At 62.6% G+C, this 14,591-nt stretch overlaps 1 protein-coding gene across 1 annotated transcript in view; it reads right to left on the reverse strand.

The window, feature by feature from the left end:
- The window catches only part of NTSR1 (neurotensin receptor 1), a 48,334-nt gene that overhangs the window by 8,534 nt on the left and 25,209 nt on the right, over window positions 1-14,591 (reverse strand). Inside the window, exon 2 of the mRNA XM_030309227.1 lies at window positions 51-252. Within this exon, the coding sequence (XP_030165087.1) occupies window positions 51-252 (202 nt within the window). The remainder of the gene's footprint in view (window positions 1-50; window positions 253-14,591) is intronic.

Genomic DNA, 14,591 nt, shown 5'->3' on the forward strand with positions numbered 1-14,591 from the left:
CCCCTTGCCGCCACCCGGCCCACCCCCCAGAGGGCCCGGCAGTTACGTACGTAAGACCCGAACGCCGTGCCGCAGGGCCTGGACCCTGCCAGGCTCGATGGACATGTTGAATGAGCTGTGTTGGTCCCCAACTGTGCACACCTGGCCCTGCTCAGATGCCTGGCTGACCATGATGGTCAGCTTGTTGGCGATGATGGTGTTCAGGACGGAGATGACCACCATGGGGAACACGAAGGACATGAAGGTGTTAACCTGCAGGGACAGAGCAGGATAGCCATCAGGCTGGTGTACAGGGGACGCTGCCCTGGTGCCTGTCCCTCCGGCTGGGGGTCTGAGGCCCGGAGTATGGAAGGTGCTCGGTCTTTTGCGTCAGACTTGTAGACATACCCCCCACTTCCTGCCCGTTTCCCACCCACTCCTGGCTCAGAGAGCGGTCACGGAGTCTTTGCCATCTCAGGGAGCCACTCTGCATGGGGTTCAGCCTGTAGACAGTGTGGTGTGCCCCGGCCGCGGTGAAGGGCTGGGGCTGTTTCCAGCTCTGGACACGACATGTCATGGGTACATTCCTGAGCATGGCGCTGCCCCTCCAGGAAGGCTGAGCCCAGCCTGTCACCCTGGATGCAGACAGCTCACATCTGGACAGAAATGGAACGCCCTTCCCCTGCCCCACCCCACACCTCCCGCCCCCACCTCTCCACGCATGAAAAGTGCTTCTTACTGCCCCCTCTAACTTCCGTGTCCTTTGCACCTGGGGAAACTGAGCCACAGACAGGGGCTGGACCTGTACAAGCCCGAGTCTGGCCTTGCCGGGACACCAGGCTGAGACACATTCGCAGCCACCTCGCAGGGGTGGCCCTGGTGGGCAGCAGGGAATGGGTCTCCCATGGAGCTGGACCTAACGCGGCCACCGCCTCCCAGGGCAGCAGCATAGCAGCCTCAAGCAGTATAAATCCACGTGTGGCTTTTTATTCTTCCTGAGTGCTCCTGTTGTCTGACGCCCCTTGCTCCCCCACGTGGCCTCGCCCTCAAGATGCCACAGCGGGTCTGTCCGTGGTCGGCTGCTCCGAATGTTCGTTTTGAACTTCACGTTCAGAAAAGCTTTTGGTTGTGCCTGGCTCTGCCGGGCAGCTGCAATCCCTCTGGGGAGTTCCAGGGCGTCTGCGCCCAGGGTTCCCTGGGCCCCGGGCTGCACCCCTGCTACCTCCTAACTCGGTTTGCCCGCAGCCCTTGAGAGCAGAGCTAAGGATCCTCCACGATACGCAGACATGGTGTCTACACCTCTGTCCTGCTCATACAAGCAGGGGACGGGGGACCAGTGGCCGCCAAGAAATGCCAGAGGTTCCCAGATGGGGACGTTGGCAGGTTTGCTCCGCGGCCCTCTTGGCGGTCAGGCGTCTGTCCAGAGCGGGGCAGGCTCACTCGCCTGCTCTCTCGAGGGCGCTGGCTGAGGCCTCCAGAGGCCCTGCCCACCCACACAGTGTTCCAGAACCCACCTGGGAGATGGAGAGGGCCTCCAGGAGGTGGTGGCCGGAGGAGACCTCAGTGCCATCTGAACAAAGCTCTGCTAGACTAGGGTGAACGGGCCCTCGGGAGGGCCTCTCCCACGCGCTGGCCCCAGTGCCCATCACTCACTGCCGGCCCGGGGCTCCTGACAGCCCCTCCACCAGGCACCCTTCTCCCCCACGTCCTCAGAGCTCGGGAGGCCCGAGATGGGGCCCCATCCCAACTCCCTTGGTGAGGACGCTGCTGGCGTGCGGCGGGGCGGCTCCGGGAAGGCTTCTGAGGCTCCTGCTGGGCTGCGGGCTGGGCAGGGGTGCAGGGGGACGCTGCGTCTGGGCCCAGGAGACAAACTAACTCCCTGTGAGTCATCGCAGCCCGGTATTATTTAAACAGAACAAACGTATCCAACACAGATTTTAAATGTCAAAACATTTAAGATACCATACCTCGCTGAGCACAGGCAGTAGGGACCGCTGCCTCGGAGGGCCAGGTGGGGGCCACGGGCAGGGGCCAGGGCCCTGCCTGGTGGGTTAGGAGGTCTGGTGTGAGGCCCGCTGTGGTTCCCCTTGATCCTGAGGTCTGCAGCGAGGAGAGGGGGCCTCACCCTGCAGGCCCGCCCCGGTCAGAGGCTTGGGCCAGGCCTGACTTCCAGGGGCCGGAATGCCTCTCCTCGGCATCCCCCACCCCTGCAGCCTGGAGGTGGGCATAGATCTGGATTGCGGAGGCACTGGGGGGCACGCCTGGCTCTGGGGGCTTGCCTTCCCTTGTCAAAGCTCACAGCACGGACAGGGGCCCAAGGCGGCCTACCCGCTGACGACGAGTGAACAGAAGCACCTCTCACAAGCCTGGTGCAGAGTCTCCGGGAACACTGTAAATGTCATCCCAGGAAGGCAAGGAGGCCAGGCGAGGGAAGCCAGGGCCTCCCCAGATGGGTAGGTGCAGGTGTGGACGCCATGCCTGGTCTAGGCATTTGTCCCAACAAGACACAAGACTTGGGAACAGAGGCTGATGCTAAAATGCAAATCGAAACACGTCATCTAAGAATGGCCAGGAAAGCTCTAGAAAGGAAGAGCGATGGGTCAGTACCGGGCAGGGAGGCGGCAGCCTACCACCCACTTAGCAAATACTGACCCACGAGAGAGACTTGGTGCGAACACTCTGGCACAGGGGGAGGGGTGGACGCGGAGACCAGTGCAGTGGAGACAGGCCAGAAATGGCACCCAGTGAGGCAAAGCGTGGTGCTGGGTAAAGAGGGCAGCATGTCAGGGAGAGGGGGCAGGAGGGTGGCCGCCTGCAAAGCCAGGAGACTGGACCCTCAGGGCCTGCTGTCTCCGCCCCCTTCCCCGGGCCCCTCCCCCTGCCTCCCTGCAACTGCCCACCCTCCAGGTCCGTCCAGTCGGCGCATCCCTAAAGCTCTAGGTGGGCCCTCCCTGGACAAATGCAGGCCATTTCTGCAGCCCTGCACCGTTTACACGTATCTGGTGAGAGCCGACCCCAGGCCTCTTGTTCAGGAGGGACCTGGGGCAGGGGTGGGGGAAGATGCGGGGGGGGGGGGGCGCCGCCCGGCCTCGCTGGAGCTCCTACAGCCGCCGTCTGCAGCCGCTGCTCCCAGCCTCTCAGTTTTTCTTCAGCAAAATAAATATTTCCTTATTCTCCTTAGGACAATCTGAATTGGTTCCTGAAACTTGTACCCTAACTCACGGAGATCCCACACCAAAAAGACAAATCCAGATGGAGCAAAGATTAAAACCTAGAAAGGAGAGCCACAAAACAGTACGAAACTGAGGGAATTTCAAAAATAAAGTTCAGGCACTGCTATTAAAAAAAAAAAAGAATGATGGAAAAAAATCAATTCTCTAAGCCGTCGGAGAAATTCCTGTCCCGCCTCGCCTCCAGACATTCCCGTAACCCCAGCCCCGGCCATCCTGCCTCAGTCTCCCCGTGGACTGTGGCGGCTTCGAGCTGGACCCAAGAGGCCGGCAGGAAGTAGACTGCCCAGCGGGAGCCTCCAGAGGCCCAGGTCCTGGCTTTGTCAGCCCAGCACCTGCCTCCCAGAGCCTGTCCTCCGTCCCTGACGCGGTGGTTGAGCGCCCTCCCCCGTGGCCCTGACTGACCGCTGGGCGAGGTCTGGCCACAGCGGCCAGCCTGCTTCCGGGAGGTCAGGTCTTCTGAGCTCCAGGCCACAAGTTGAGCTGCCTCCCCGCCTCCCTCCGTCCCCTGCCTCCGGGCTCCACAGCCCTGGCCGGAGCTGGAAACCCCTGAGGCGGGCAGGGCCTCCAGGAAGCAAGGGTTGGGGGTGGGGAGGGGAAAAGGGAGGGAGTGGGGGGTTTGACCTTGGCCTCAGACACCCCTGGTGGTGTGCTGGCTGGCTGGCTACGGCTTTGGGCGGTTCCGGAATGGCCTCTCAGCCTTAGCTTTCTCACTTCTGAAAGGGGGACAGTAAGAGTGCTCAGCTCAGGGCTGAGAGCACGGTCCATACTCAGTGGCGCCCAGGATGTTACTGGGGGACCCGCTTGGGGATGGAGCCAGGATGCTCTGAGGCGCTGTCACTGCCAGTCCTGTCCGAGGACTCGGGGCTGGTGTCTGCCCCCCAGCACTTGTAATCTCATGAGGGGGGTGGAGCGGAACGTTAAGCAATAAAAAGGAGGTGTGCATCTAGGGACAGAGGTCTCCCTGGGAGGCAGGGCCGGCCCCCAGTCCCGGGGGGTGCACACGGCAGGCCTGCCAGCCTCTGAGGGGCACCACCGTGGATGCGGGCAGCCCGGCCCGCCTCCAGGCCCTCGGTCAGCCAGGGGGTTCTCCACTGAGACCCCTCTCCTTCCCCTTTCAAAGGGCCTCGTCTCACTCCTCCCTTCTTTTGTTCTGCACTGGGGCCCAAGCCTCTCTACTTAATCCCACGTGTTTAGAGAGAGAGATGGCCCCCGGGCTCACACTGCTTCAAGGCTCAACTAGCAGCCTGCGGTGAGCGGAAAGGCACAAAGCAGGGTCAGGTCGTTCGCAAAACCCAGAGGTTCGGCTTCTCGCCCAAACTCTCCACTGTAGAGACAGCTGGGGCCTCCTCGGTGCCTGGAAAGAGGACCCCCTCCCCAGCAGATGAGCAGCCCCCGCCCGGCCCAGGCTCACAGGGGTGCCGCCTGCCAACTTCCAGGTCAGACTCCAGTGGAAAGGAACGTCCCTCAGACCCAGCGAGTGTGGCCCACGACTCTCCACTGGGACAGCCACGGCTGCTGAGGGCGGGGACGGCCAGGTGGGTCATCCAGAGCCCTGGCGTGCCACCGTCCCTCAGCGCAGCCTCGCTCGAAAAGCAAAAATCCAGGAACAACACCATCTGGGCTGGTTGATAAGTTACGACATGTCCGCACCACGGGGCACCCTGTTGACATCGGGAATGAGGCGGACTGGATGCTCTAGGGTGACAGGTGAAAAAAGCAAGCACAGAGCGGCCAGGTGAAGTAAGGGACAGCTCCGTGCTGGCGTCCCCAGGAGGGAAACCCAGCAGAGGCCGACAGGGGCGGGGAGGGCCTGGGGAGCTGGGAGGCTCCTGTCATGTCCTCCTGGATCGAGGGCACAGGGATGGAACGAGGGCACACTTGGTCTGCTTCTCCTGCGTGTGTGTCCCTTGCCCCCTTGGTTACATGAAAATCACACGTGTCACCCCGCCTCCCCAGGACTGGGAAGCGCGAGGGGCCTAAGGGACTAGATCTCAGCGGCTATGTCCCCATTCTGGGGGGGGGGGCAAAGGTAAGAAGAGGGGCTTTCAAGGTGACACAGCCCAGGGTTTCCCATCCCTCGTCTGACAAGCACCCCAGCGCTCTAGATGCTGCTGGGACCTGGAGTTCAAATATCTGCCACCCAGCAGGGACACGCAGACACGGACCAGTGTCTAGAAAACAAGACAGGGCACCGCGGAGCTGCACACCGCTCTGTGGGTCAGTGCTGGCCACAGGCCTGGGCTTTGGTGGGACAGGTGGAGGACCAGGGCAGAGGACACGGCACGTGACCTGGAGGGGCCATGCGAGTCATGGTTAGTGTTTGAAAGGCCAGCACGGGGAGGAGGGCCCCAGGCACTGGGTGCCGCCTGGGGCTTAGCTCACCTGCTTCCGGCTGCAGGTGTCGGCCTATCCGACACAGCCCATCCCGCCACGACGGCCCTAATACGCACTCTGGCTCAACGTAGAAAGGACATTTTGGGGGCCTCTAACTTCCCCTTTCTTGATACATAGACTTTAGCTAAGCATGAACGGGATGCTTTCCATGAGCCAGAGAGCATGCTCAGAGCCCTGCCTGCACTTCACTGAATACACATGTCAAATTAACAGGCAGAAGCTGTCAGTATTCACACCTAATCGAAGAGGCAACCCAGACCCAGCTGTGAGCCCGGACCCAGTCTGACTCACAGCTGGAGTGCCCACCTCCCATGTCACGGGGCGTCTTCTAGGCAGGGAGCAGATGAAAGGAAGACGAAGCATCCATTTGTATGGGCAAGAGCCACACCAGGGTGAGGGACCTCATCCTCACACGGGAAGCTTCTCTGGGCATGTGGCTTGCCCTCAACTGCCCAGAGAGGATGCTGTTTTTGGGTGAGTGCAAATTAAAGAAAATTTTTTTTAATTTTATTTTGGAGACAGAGAGTGAGCAGGGGAGGGGCAGAGAGAGAGGGAGACACAGAATCCGAAGCAGGCGCCAGGCTCTGAGCTGTCAGCACAGAGCCCCACGAGGGGCTCAAACTCACAAACTGTGAGATCGTGACCTGAGCTGAAGTCAGACGCTTAAGTGACTGAGCCCCCCAGGTGCCCCGAGTGCAAAATTTTGAGAACAACTTCTAGTTCAAAGACCGTGACTCCTTGGTGATCTCCCAGAGCTGAACCTCTGCATTTCTCTCCTTTGATCTCCCTTCGGCTCCACTCTGGTCCCCATGCTCCTCTCTGGCTTGAAACTTCTGGAAGAGGCTGGGCAAGTCACTGGGGACTCGGTGAGAGACGATGCTCCAGCCCAGGAGGCTGGGGGTTCAGCACCATGGACAGTGCCGCCAAAGCCGATGGTGCCACTGGGGGCCTGGGGTGGGGAAGACCTGCGGTGGGGGTCAAGGAGTGGGGGGGGGGGCAGGGGTGAGGGGCTGGTGTGGGGGAGGTGGGCTGGAGTCGGGGAGACCTGAGGTGGGGACCCCAAGCCAGCTAGGAGCAGGGGCCATCAGGAACACTCCACCGGTCTCTAGACCCTTCCTATCTTGATGAGAAGGGGGTGAGCACCCGTAACCTGTGTAGGAGGCACTTCCCCACGGCCCTGCCCGCTGCTCCTGCTGCCGGCAGCCCTGCACTGGGGAGGGAGTCTCCCTCCTGTAGTGCGGGAGCCACAGAGGCCACAGTCTGAGAGTGAACTTGAGAAACAGGAGCCCCTCTGGAGCCACATCCTGTCTGTTCCTGGCGGTGCTGCAGGGCTGGCACCAGCTGGGCTGCTGGGAGACCCTCAATCGGATTAGGAAAATCGCCTTCCCAGGACGCCTGCCCCTTCCTGAGGACCGGGGAGGCATCCTCCAGAAGGAGCAGGATGGCCGCTCCCCTGGGTCGCAGGCTGGAGGCGCACCGGGGGCCCGGCCTCGGCTGAGAGTTGGGGGACTCACGAGCCCCCGCGGCAGCTGGGGTGGTGAGCTGCCTCGTGGTTATGCCGGCACCTCTCAAAACCACACGGAAGCCATCCGTACGGTGCGGCAAGCTGTCGGGGGGCGTGGGCCGAGGGCCTCTTTGCTGTGTTGTCAAATATCTGTTGGCTAACAAGCCCGTGAGAATGTTCAAATCAGTGGGACATCTGTTAAGTGGCAACAAACGGGCTTTAAAAATCCTTGACAAGGACCCGCGGCAGAGCAGCGAGCGGGTGCGTGGCAGTCTGACTCTGGGGCACGGCCCCCACTTTTGTGCCCAGCGGAAGGAGGGCAGGAACCTTAGTGGTCACCTAACGCACAGAAACCACGGCCCATGTGGCGTATGCCCGGCTCTTGTCCCTGCCCGCCCCTCACGCTGTGATGGCGACCCTTTTCTTGCGGTGACAAAGTCCTTCTTGCAGGATGGCTCCCGGTGCGTAAGAACCGGCTCCTGCCAACCCCACCACGCAGGTTCGAGCCGATCTGACCAGGTTTGCTAAGACCTTTGTGTGCATTTTCCTAACGTGCGGGGAATTAATTCGACTCTGAGGGATTACGACCAACTCACGCAGCACAGAGCATTCTGGAGGTTTTGCGTGAGCCTTTGACAGAGTTCGAGGTGTCGGGGCTCTGCTCCGTGCCAGGAAAACCTGGGGACCCGGTCTTGATCAAGACCCCAGGGTGAGGGGGGGGCACACACGGATGTGGGGGTGGGTTTCCAGGGAGTTTAGCAGATCCCTCGGCTGTGCCTGGGGGAGGGGTTCGGAGAGGCGGGGAGCTCACACATGGAGGGGCCGAGAGCGCGAGCAGGAGCACCGACTGCCGGTCGGCAACAGGGTCAGGAGAGCGGTGCAGGACCAGGGCTCGGCCTGGGGGCTGTTCCCACCTCGGTGCCGTCGCCCGCCCTGTTCCCCGTGTTCCCGGCATCACAGGCAGATGGACGTGTGGCCCCACAATTGTGTTTCCTTGCCACGTAATTGTGTGCGCAGTTTAGCAAATATCCTGTTCCTTCCCAATTTCGAATTACTGTCCCCTTGGCCGCTGTGCTCCGGAGGACATCTGCTCTGTACTCATCATCTCCGCTCCTCCCAATAGAATTAGTGCCCTTTCCCTGCTTTAGGTGAATCTGATTATGGTGGACCCAGAGCCGAGTGGCCGGTGTGAAGGAGGAGGGCCGGGGGCGGCCACTCACACCCCAAGCCCAACTCGGCCCGAACGTGGCTCTGGTTTCTTCCCACGCTGACCAGCTCCTGGGCCCAGATGGGAGTCTGTGCCCTGGCTTAAGTCCCAGCGGTGACACCACACGCTCCCTCGGCCAGGCTTCCTCCAGGGCTCCTGTCCCCGGACGGCTGTGACCTCAGAAACGGTGGTGGGGTCCTCTGCCCCTGCTCCCGCCCAGCCCCACCCAGCGAGGGCCCTGGCTGTAGCTCTCAGCAAAGCGGGAAGGCCAGCCGGCGTGCCGCCCAGTTACCCCAAAGCGGGCCCCCGATGCCGGGAGCAGCCGAGAACTTCTTCCTTCCACCCCGAGGACACGGCGCGTGACGAGTGGGGCCCCACTCTGCTTTTCTCCTCTCCAGCCGCAGACTCTGCCACAGCAGATAGCCCTGGCCAGTGGATTCGAGACTCGCGGTTCTCCGTGCATGAGTGCGCGAGAGAGGGTCGCGGTGGGGGCGAAGGGCCGAGCTTCCTGTTTCTAGATACTGGAGCGCAGAGCAAGGCGGGCCCGGATTGGGGTCTCGCCAGACGACTTGAGTGCGTCCGTTCCCAGGCTGGGCCTGTCTCCCGCCTATAAAGAGGGAGGTGGGCCGGTCCATCTTGAAGACCCCGGTCCTCGGGAATGAGGGCGGCCCGGGCCGGGCACTGCTCGAGGACCACGCAACATACCCCTGGCCTCCGGCTCCTGTTATCGGGCAGATGGCAGCTTGCTGGAGGGACTCCACTGCCCGCGGCCGTGGACGCCTGGCGCTGTTGGTGTTCCGAGCCCACGAGGGCAGAGGGCTGACTGGCTGTAGGGAAGCCTCGCTGTCCGGAGGGCCACGACTTCCCCAGTGTTCCACTCGTGGACCATCAGCTTTTCTTTTCTCTTGCGGGAGCTCAGCGGCAGCTGGGGCAGCTTAAGGGGACTGGGCTGTGTGACTCAGGCCTCCCCATGATTCGGGCTGTCACCTGGACACGGGCCCCGGGCGGCGGCTTCTTCCCAGCTCGGGAACCGCAGGCTTGAGCAGGGACATGTCCTGCCCTGGCGTCCCCTGTTGGAATATTCTGGCGCCTCCTGGCTGCGCCCTCCCTTCTGTCTACCCACGCCCTCCTGGGTTCACCAGCCCGTCGTCCTCTGTCCTCTGAATGCACCGGCACCTGGGCTCACCATCTGACCTTCAGAAGCATTTATTGAGCATCTGATGTACGCGGGGTCTCTGCACAGACTGAGGTGAGTGTGGAGGACAGGTAAACACACACGACTCACGGTGGGCACGAGACACAGGCTGGTGGGGGGACAAGATGGGTAGGGCCTGGGAGCCGGGGGGGCCCAGGCCCGGAGAGATGCCACGGTGGCCTGAGTGAGGGCGGTGCTCACGGGGATGGACACGGTGGGCCACCGAGGGAGGACCCAGCAGTGTCAGGCAGGAGGAGTCAGAGAGAAGCCAAGGGGGGGCTCATGAGACTCGGCCTCTCTGGTGGACCCGGGGGCTGCACCTCAGAGGCGTGTCTCCTGCTTTAACACCCCCCCCCACGCGGACATCTTGGCTGCTAATGTCCCCCCCACACACACACACCGGTTAGAGGGTCCCCCTCGCTTTTTCCTCCAACAACCTGAGTCTCCTTCTCGTGCAAATGTCTCAGCAGAGATGCTTTCCCGTCATCATCAGCCCGTCTAGGAAGACACCTTTCCTGGGGAGCCGGGGCATCCCCCCCCCCCCCCGCCCACGGCGACCCCCTGAGGCGCATGCCAGGCGTTCATGACACGCGACTGGCTCTGCTTCAGTAGGATCAGAGGAAGCCGCAGTGTGGGGCTCTCGGGCTGCCCTCCCGGCTGGGCCCGGGCAGGCGGGGAGATGTGGGCAGAGGCAGGCAGAGGGTGAGAACCGTCCGTCTGCCCCTGGGAGCACGCGGGACGCCCCGACAGGCTGGGGCCACCGTGGGCCGGCGGGCCTGGTGCTGCCGACCCAGGTGAAGAGTGCAGCCTCGGGGGGTCCGGCTCCTTCAGGGCCGTCATCCGCTGCCCTATCCACGCCGGCCCCTCCACGCCCAGCTGGGTTTTCCCCCCGACGGCTTTGCAACGGCCACTCAGAGGCGCTCGGAGGCCTCGCTCTCCTGGCGTGGACGCTTCCCGCTCCCGGTGGGCAAAGTGGCACCGGAAGGCGCCGACCTGGCCACCGTGCGGCAGTCAGCGCGTGAGGTCTCCGCTTCCCGCGGTCGGTCTGCTGTCATTCCAGTGAGCTCGGCCGCCACAAGACAAAGTCCCACCAACACAGAGGCTGCGAGGCGAAACCCGCAGCCCAGCTGGGGGCGGAGTGGACACAGAGCCTTCCTACAACCGGGTAAACAACTTCGAGGCCGCCCTCTGGGCTGGGAGACGTCCGACCGATGGGCTGCTGTCCCTCGAGCCCCACGCCTGGTTCTGGCTCTCTGCACCTGCTCTGTCTCCCGACCGGCTGCCCCACACCCCCCTCAGTGGCCCGCACCTTCGCGATCCCCAGGACCTCCCGGAGGCCTGAGAGCCCTCCTTCCTAATCGTCGCGGGCAGCCTTGGCACTGAGGTGTCACCTTGGGGCCGAGCCCTCCCCTAGACACCCTAGGCCAAGAGGCAACCGTCACGGGTCCCTCCGCTAACAGGACCGCGCCACGGACTCTCAGCTCCCTGCCCGTGGAGGAGGGTCCTCAAAGACTGCTGATGGCTTCCCGCGCCCCTGGACGCGCTCGCCTTTCGCCATGTGGCTGGCCGTTGCTCCCACAAAGACGTGGGGCCTGCGGCCCAGCCCTTGCCTGTCCTGGCTCTGACCTGTGACACGCAGCGCAGTCCTGCCTTCCAAGCCGGGCCTCGTGCTTTCTGCTCTCAGAACGTGGCTGCCACAACGTGAGAATACCCCGACTTGCCTCCTGGACAGCAAGGCCTAGGCAAGAGCCAGCACCAACCTGCAGACGGCGAATGAGGCCGTCTCAGACTCATCCAGGCCTGTGGGGCCATCAGATGACGGAAGCCACATAAGTGGCCGCAGCTGAGACCAGCTGAGCCAGCCCAAGTCCCACCCAAAGAATCACAAGCAATGTTACTGTTTGAGGCAACAAGTTTTGGACTGTTTTGTTATGCAACAGAGGCCAGCTGACAGGGGAGAGAGAGAGAGAGGGAGGGAGGGAGAGAGAGTCAGAGAGAGGGAGGGAGAGGGAGGGAGAGAGAGTCAGAGAGAGGGAGGGAGGGAGAGAGAGTCAGAGAGAGGGAGGGAGAGGGAGGGAGAGAGAGAGTCAGAGAGAGGAAGAGAGAGAATCTTAAGCAGGCTCCACGCTCAGTGTAGAGGCTGATGTGGGGCTCGATCTCACAACCATGAGATCATGACTCGAGCCAAAATCAAGAGTTGGACACTTCGCCGACGGAGCCTGCCAGGCGCCCCAGGGTTTTTAAATTTCTCTGCCCCCCCCCCCGCCCCACGACACTTTCCCTTTGGAGAGAAACACCCCTCGCGTAAGTAACATGCAACCCACCCCGGGCGCTGACAGGAAGTCCAAGAAGGCAGGGGGGTCGTGGTGCAGCTGACGGGGCTGTCCCACCCCAGAAACTGGGGGCTGGTCTTATAAAGACAGCTGAGGGGCGCCTGGGTGGCGCAGTCGGTTAAGTGTCCGACTTCAGCCAGGTCACGATCTCGCGGTCCGTGAGTTCGAGCCCCGCGTCGGGCTCTGGGCTGATGGCTCAGAGCCTGGAGCCTGTTTCCGATTCTGTGTCTCCCTCGCTCTCTGCCCCTCCCCCGTTCATGCTCTGTCTCTCTCTGTCCCAAAAAGAAATAAACGTTGAAAAAAAAAATTTAAAAAAAAATAAAAAATAAAAAAAGACAGCTGAGGTGGCACCTGCCGTGTGCAGAGTCGGGGTCAGGGGTGTGAGGAGGGCGGAGGACAGCTTTCCTTCATTCGTGTTTCCTACAAAGAGAGGCTCATCAGTGTCACCTACGGGTCCCACTTCTTGGAAAAGGAATTGCAGGAGGAGAGCCGGCTCCTGGCTGGTGGGTGAAACTCAAGTGTGCAAACGGGTGTGGGCCCTGGGCAGCTGAGCCCGGGGTGGGACGGGTGGGCCTGGGTCCTTCGAGGGCTCTGCGGTGTGAAGATGTCGACGTGGGATCCTCCCTCGATCCCCACTATCAGCAAACGCCGGTTCGTGCCTCGTGCGGCTTACGGTCACGTGCATTTGTGTGCCTGTCTGTGCACGGGTATAGGAGCGTTTCTGTGTGTGTGCACGTGCTGTGAATGTGTGCACGTGCATGTGTGCTCATGTGTTTCCAGGTGTGTGTGCATGTGTGCACGTGTGTTTCTGGGCGTGAGTGTGGGTGCACTTGGCTTCCCCGTGTGCCCCTCTTTTGCTATCTGCTGGCACAGAACCCGGGAAGTCACTTTGACAAGGAAATGCCTCGTGACGGTGAGGGGCTCGGGGACCTCAGCCTCCCGCCTTCGTCCCGTTGCCCCCAGATTCTGAGCAGACCCCCCGCCCCCTGAACCGGAGGGGACACGTTTCAGGACAGGGTGTCCGCTCAGCTAACACGTGGGCCCTCACGTTCACGCTTCTGCAGACGGCGACTGCAGCTCTGGGCAGTGCGCGGCCCTGGCAACTGGGCTCAGCGGCGAGGACGGTGCCGGAACACGGGCTCCGACTCTGGCGGGCAGACCAGACCCCCAGGAAACAGGGTTCGGTTGGAACCCCAGTTCTCGGGCGACCCCTTGGCCACTTGCCCTCCTGGGGGGGCTGCCCTCCTCCCCTCACGGCCTCACAGGGACGGAGGGAACCAGCAAACCACACAGCCGGGCTCCGCCCCCTTCCTCCCGCACCTCTGATGCCAGCCCCGGGCGCGCCCGCCTCACGCTGCCCAGAGGACGGAGATTCCGCCACAGACTGAAGGGCGTGTCCCCCCAAATTCATATGCAGGATTCTGGCTCCCAAGGGTATGGTGTTAGGAGGCGAGGCCTTTGGGGTGATGAGGTCGCGAGGGCGCCCTGATAACAGAGACCCCAGAGAGCTCCCGCCCCCCTTCCTCCGTTTGAAGACACCGCAGCCGTCGTGACCCGGGACTCGGGCTCTCGTCGGACACGGGATCTGCCGGTGCCCTCGGCTCGGATCTGCGGCCCCCACAGTTGAGAGGCACACGTGGCCGCTGTTTGGAAGCCCCCAGTCCCCGTCGGAGCGGCCAGAGCGGACGAGACAGCTCTCATCCGTTGTGAATCTTCCAGAAGCAATGGGGCAGGTCTCTGGGCCCGAGGCCTGGGCCACACCTGGGCCCGGGGGCCACTGGCCTCAGTGCAGGGTGGGGCCACCCCCTGGGGGCCACCCCTCCACCCGCGAAAGGAATTTCATCTCCTTCCTAGTAAGGTGCTCGTCACAGACACAGAATCGGCTCGCTTGTTACACATGGAGTGTTTCTAGTAGGATCTGGGTCTTTGTCGGGGAGGGGGGCTCTGGCTGGACCACCAGCAGCCTCTGCGGAAAGCAAACGAGGCATTCCGTCTGTCCCCTGCCAGGGTGCCCACCTCCCCCGCCGCCACGCTTACGGCGATTTGCGTAACTGAAGGGGGCTGGCCAGGGCGCAGGGCTGTCCGGAGCTCCGGGAGGGGACAGGCCGACCTCTCTGGCACAGACGGAGGCCAGGTGTCCCTGAGCACCAGGTAAGCATGCGGCGGGCTGGAGGGACAGCTTACCTTCCGTTTGGCCGGCGCATGGCCGTTTGTGATGGGACACGTGTTTGTGCTGTCCCCACCAGTCGGCTGCGTGGGGACACAGCCTGGCGCTCCAGCCACCGAAGCACTTCCAGGGTGAATGGCAGGCAGAAGGGCACTGTCTCAGTGCCCTCGGGCTCCTGTGACCACGGCCACGGCCCGAGTGGCCGACAGACGGCAGAAATCTGTTTCTCGCAGCCCTGGAGGCGGGGGTCCGGGACTGAGGGCGCTGGTGTGGAAAGGGGGCGAGGGGGATCTCTGGCCTCTTCATACAGGGGTGCTGACCCCGTCCTGGGGGCCCCACCTTCTGACACCATCCCCCAGGGGTCAGAGTTTCAACATATGCATTTGGGGGCGAGGGACAAAAACATTCAGTCCACGACAGCTGGCAAAGGGAGGGCCGAGCTAACCCGAAGTGGGGGTGCCCTGACCTGGGGCAGCGTGGACGGGCTCTGGAAAGGCACACGGGACAAGCTGGCTGTGCACAGACAGGCGGCCCCACCGGAGAACACCAGCCCCTGGGACTTAAAGATTCCCAGCAGCT

This window comes from Lynx canadensis, chromosome A3 (assembly GCF_007474595.2).
Source record: "Lynx canadensis isolate LIC74 chromosome A3, mLynCan4.pri.v2, whole genome shotgun sequence".
Lineage (NCBI taxonomy): Eukaryota > Metazoa > Chordata > Mammalia > Carnivora > Felidae > Lynx > Lynx canadensis.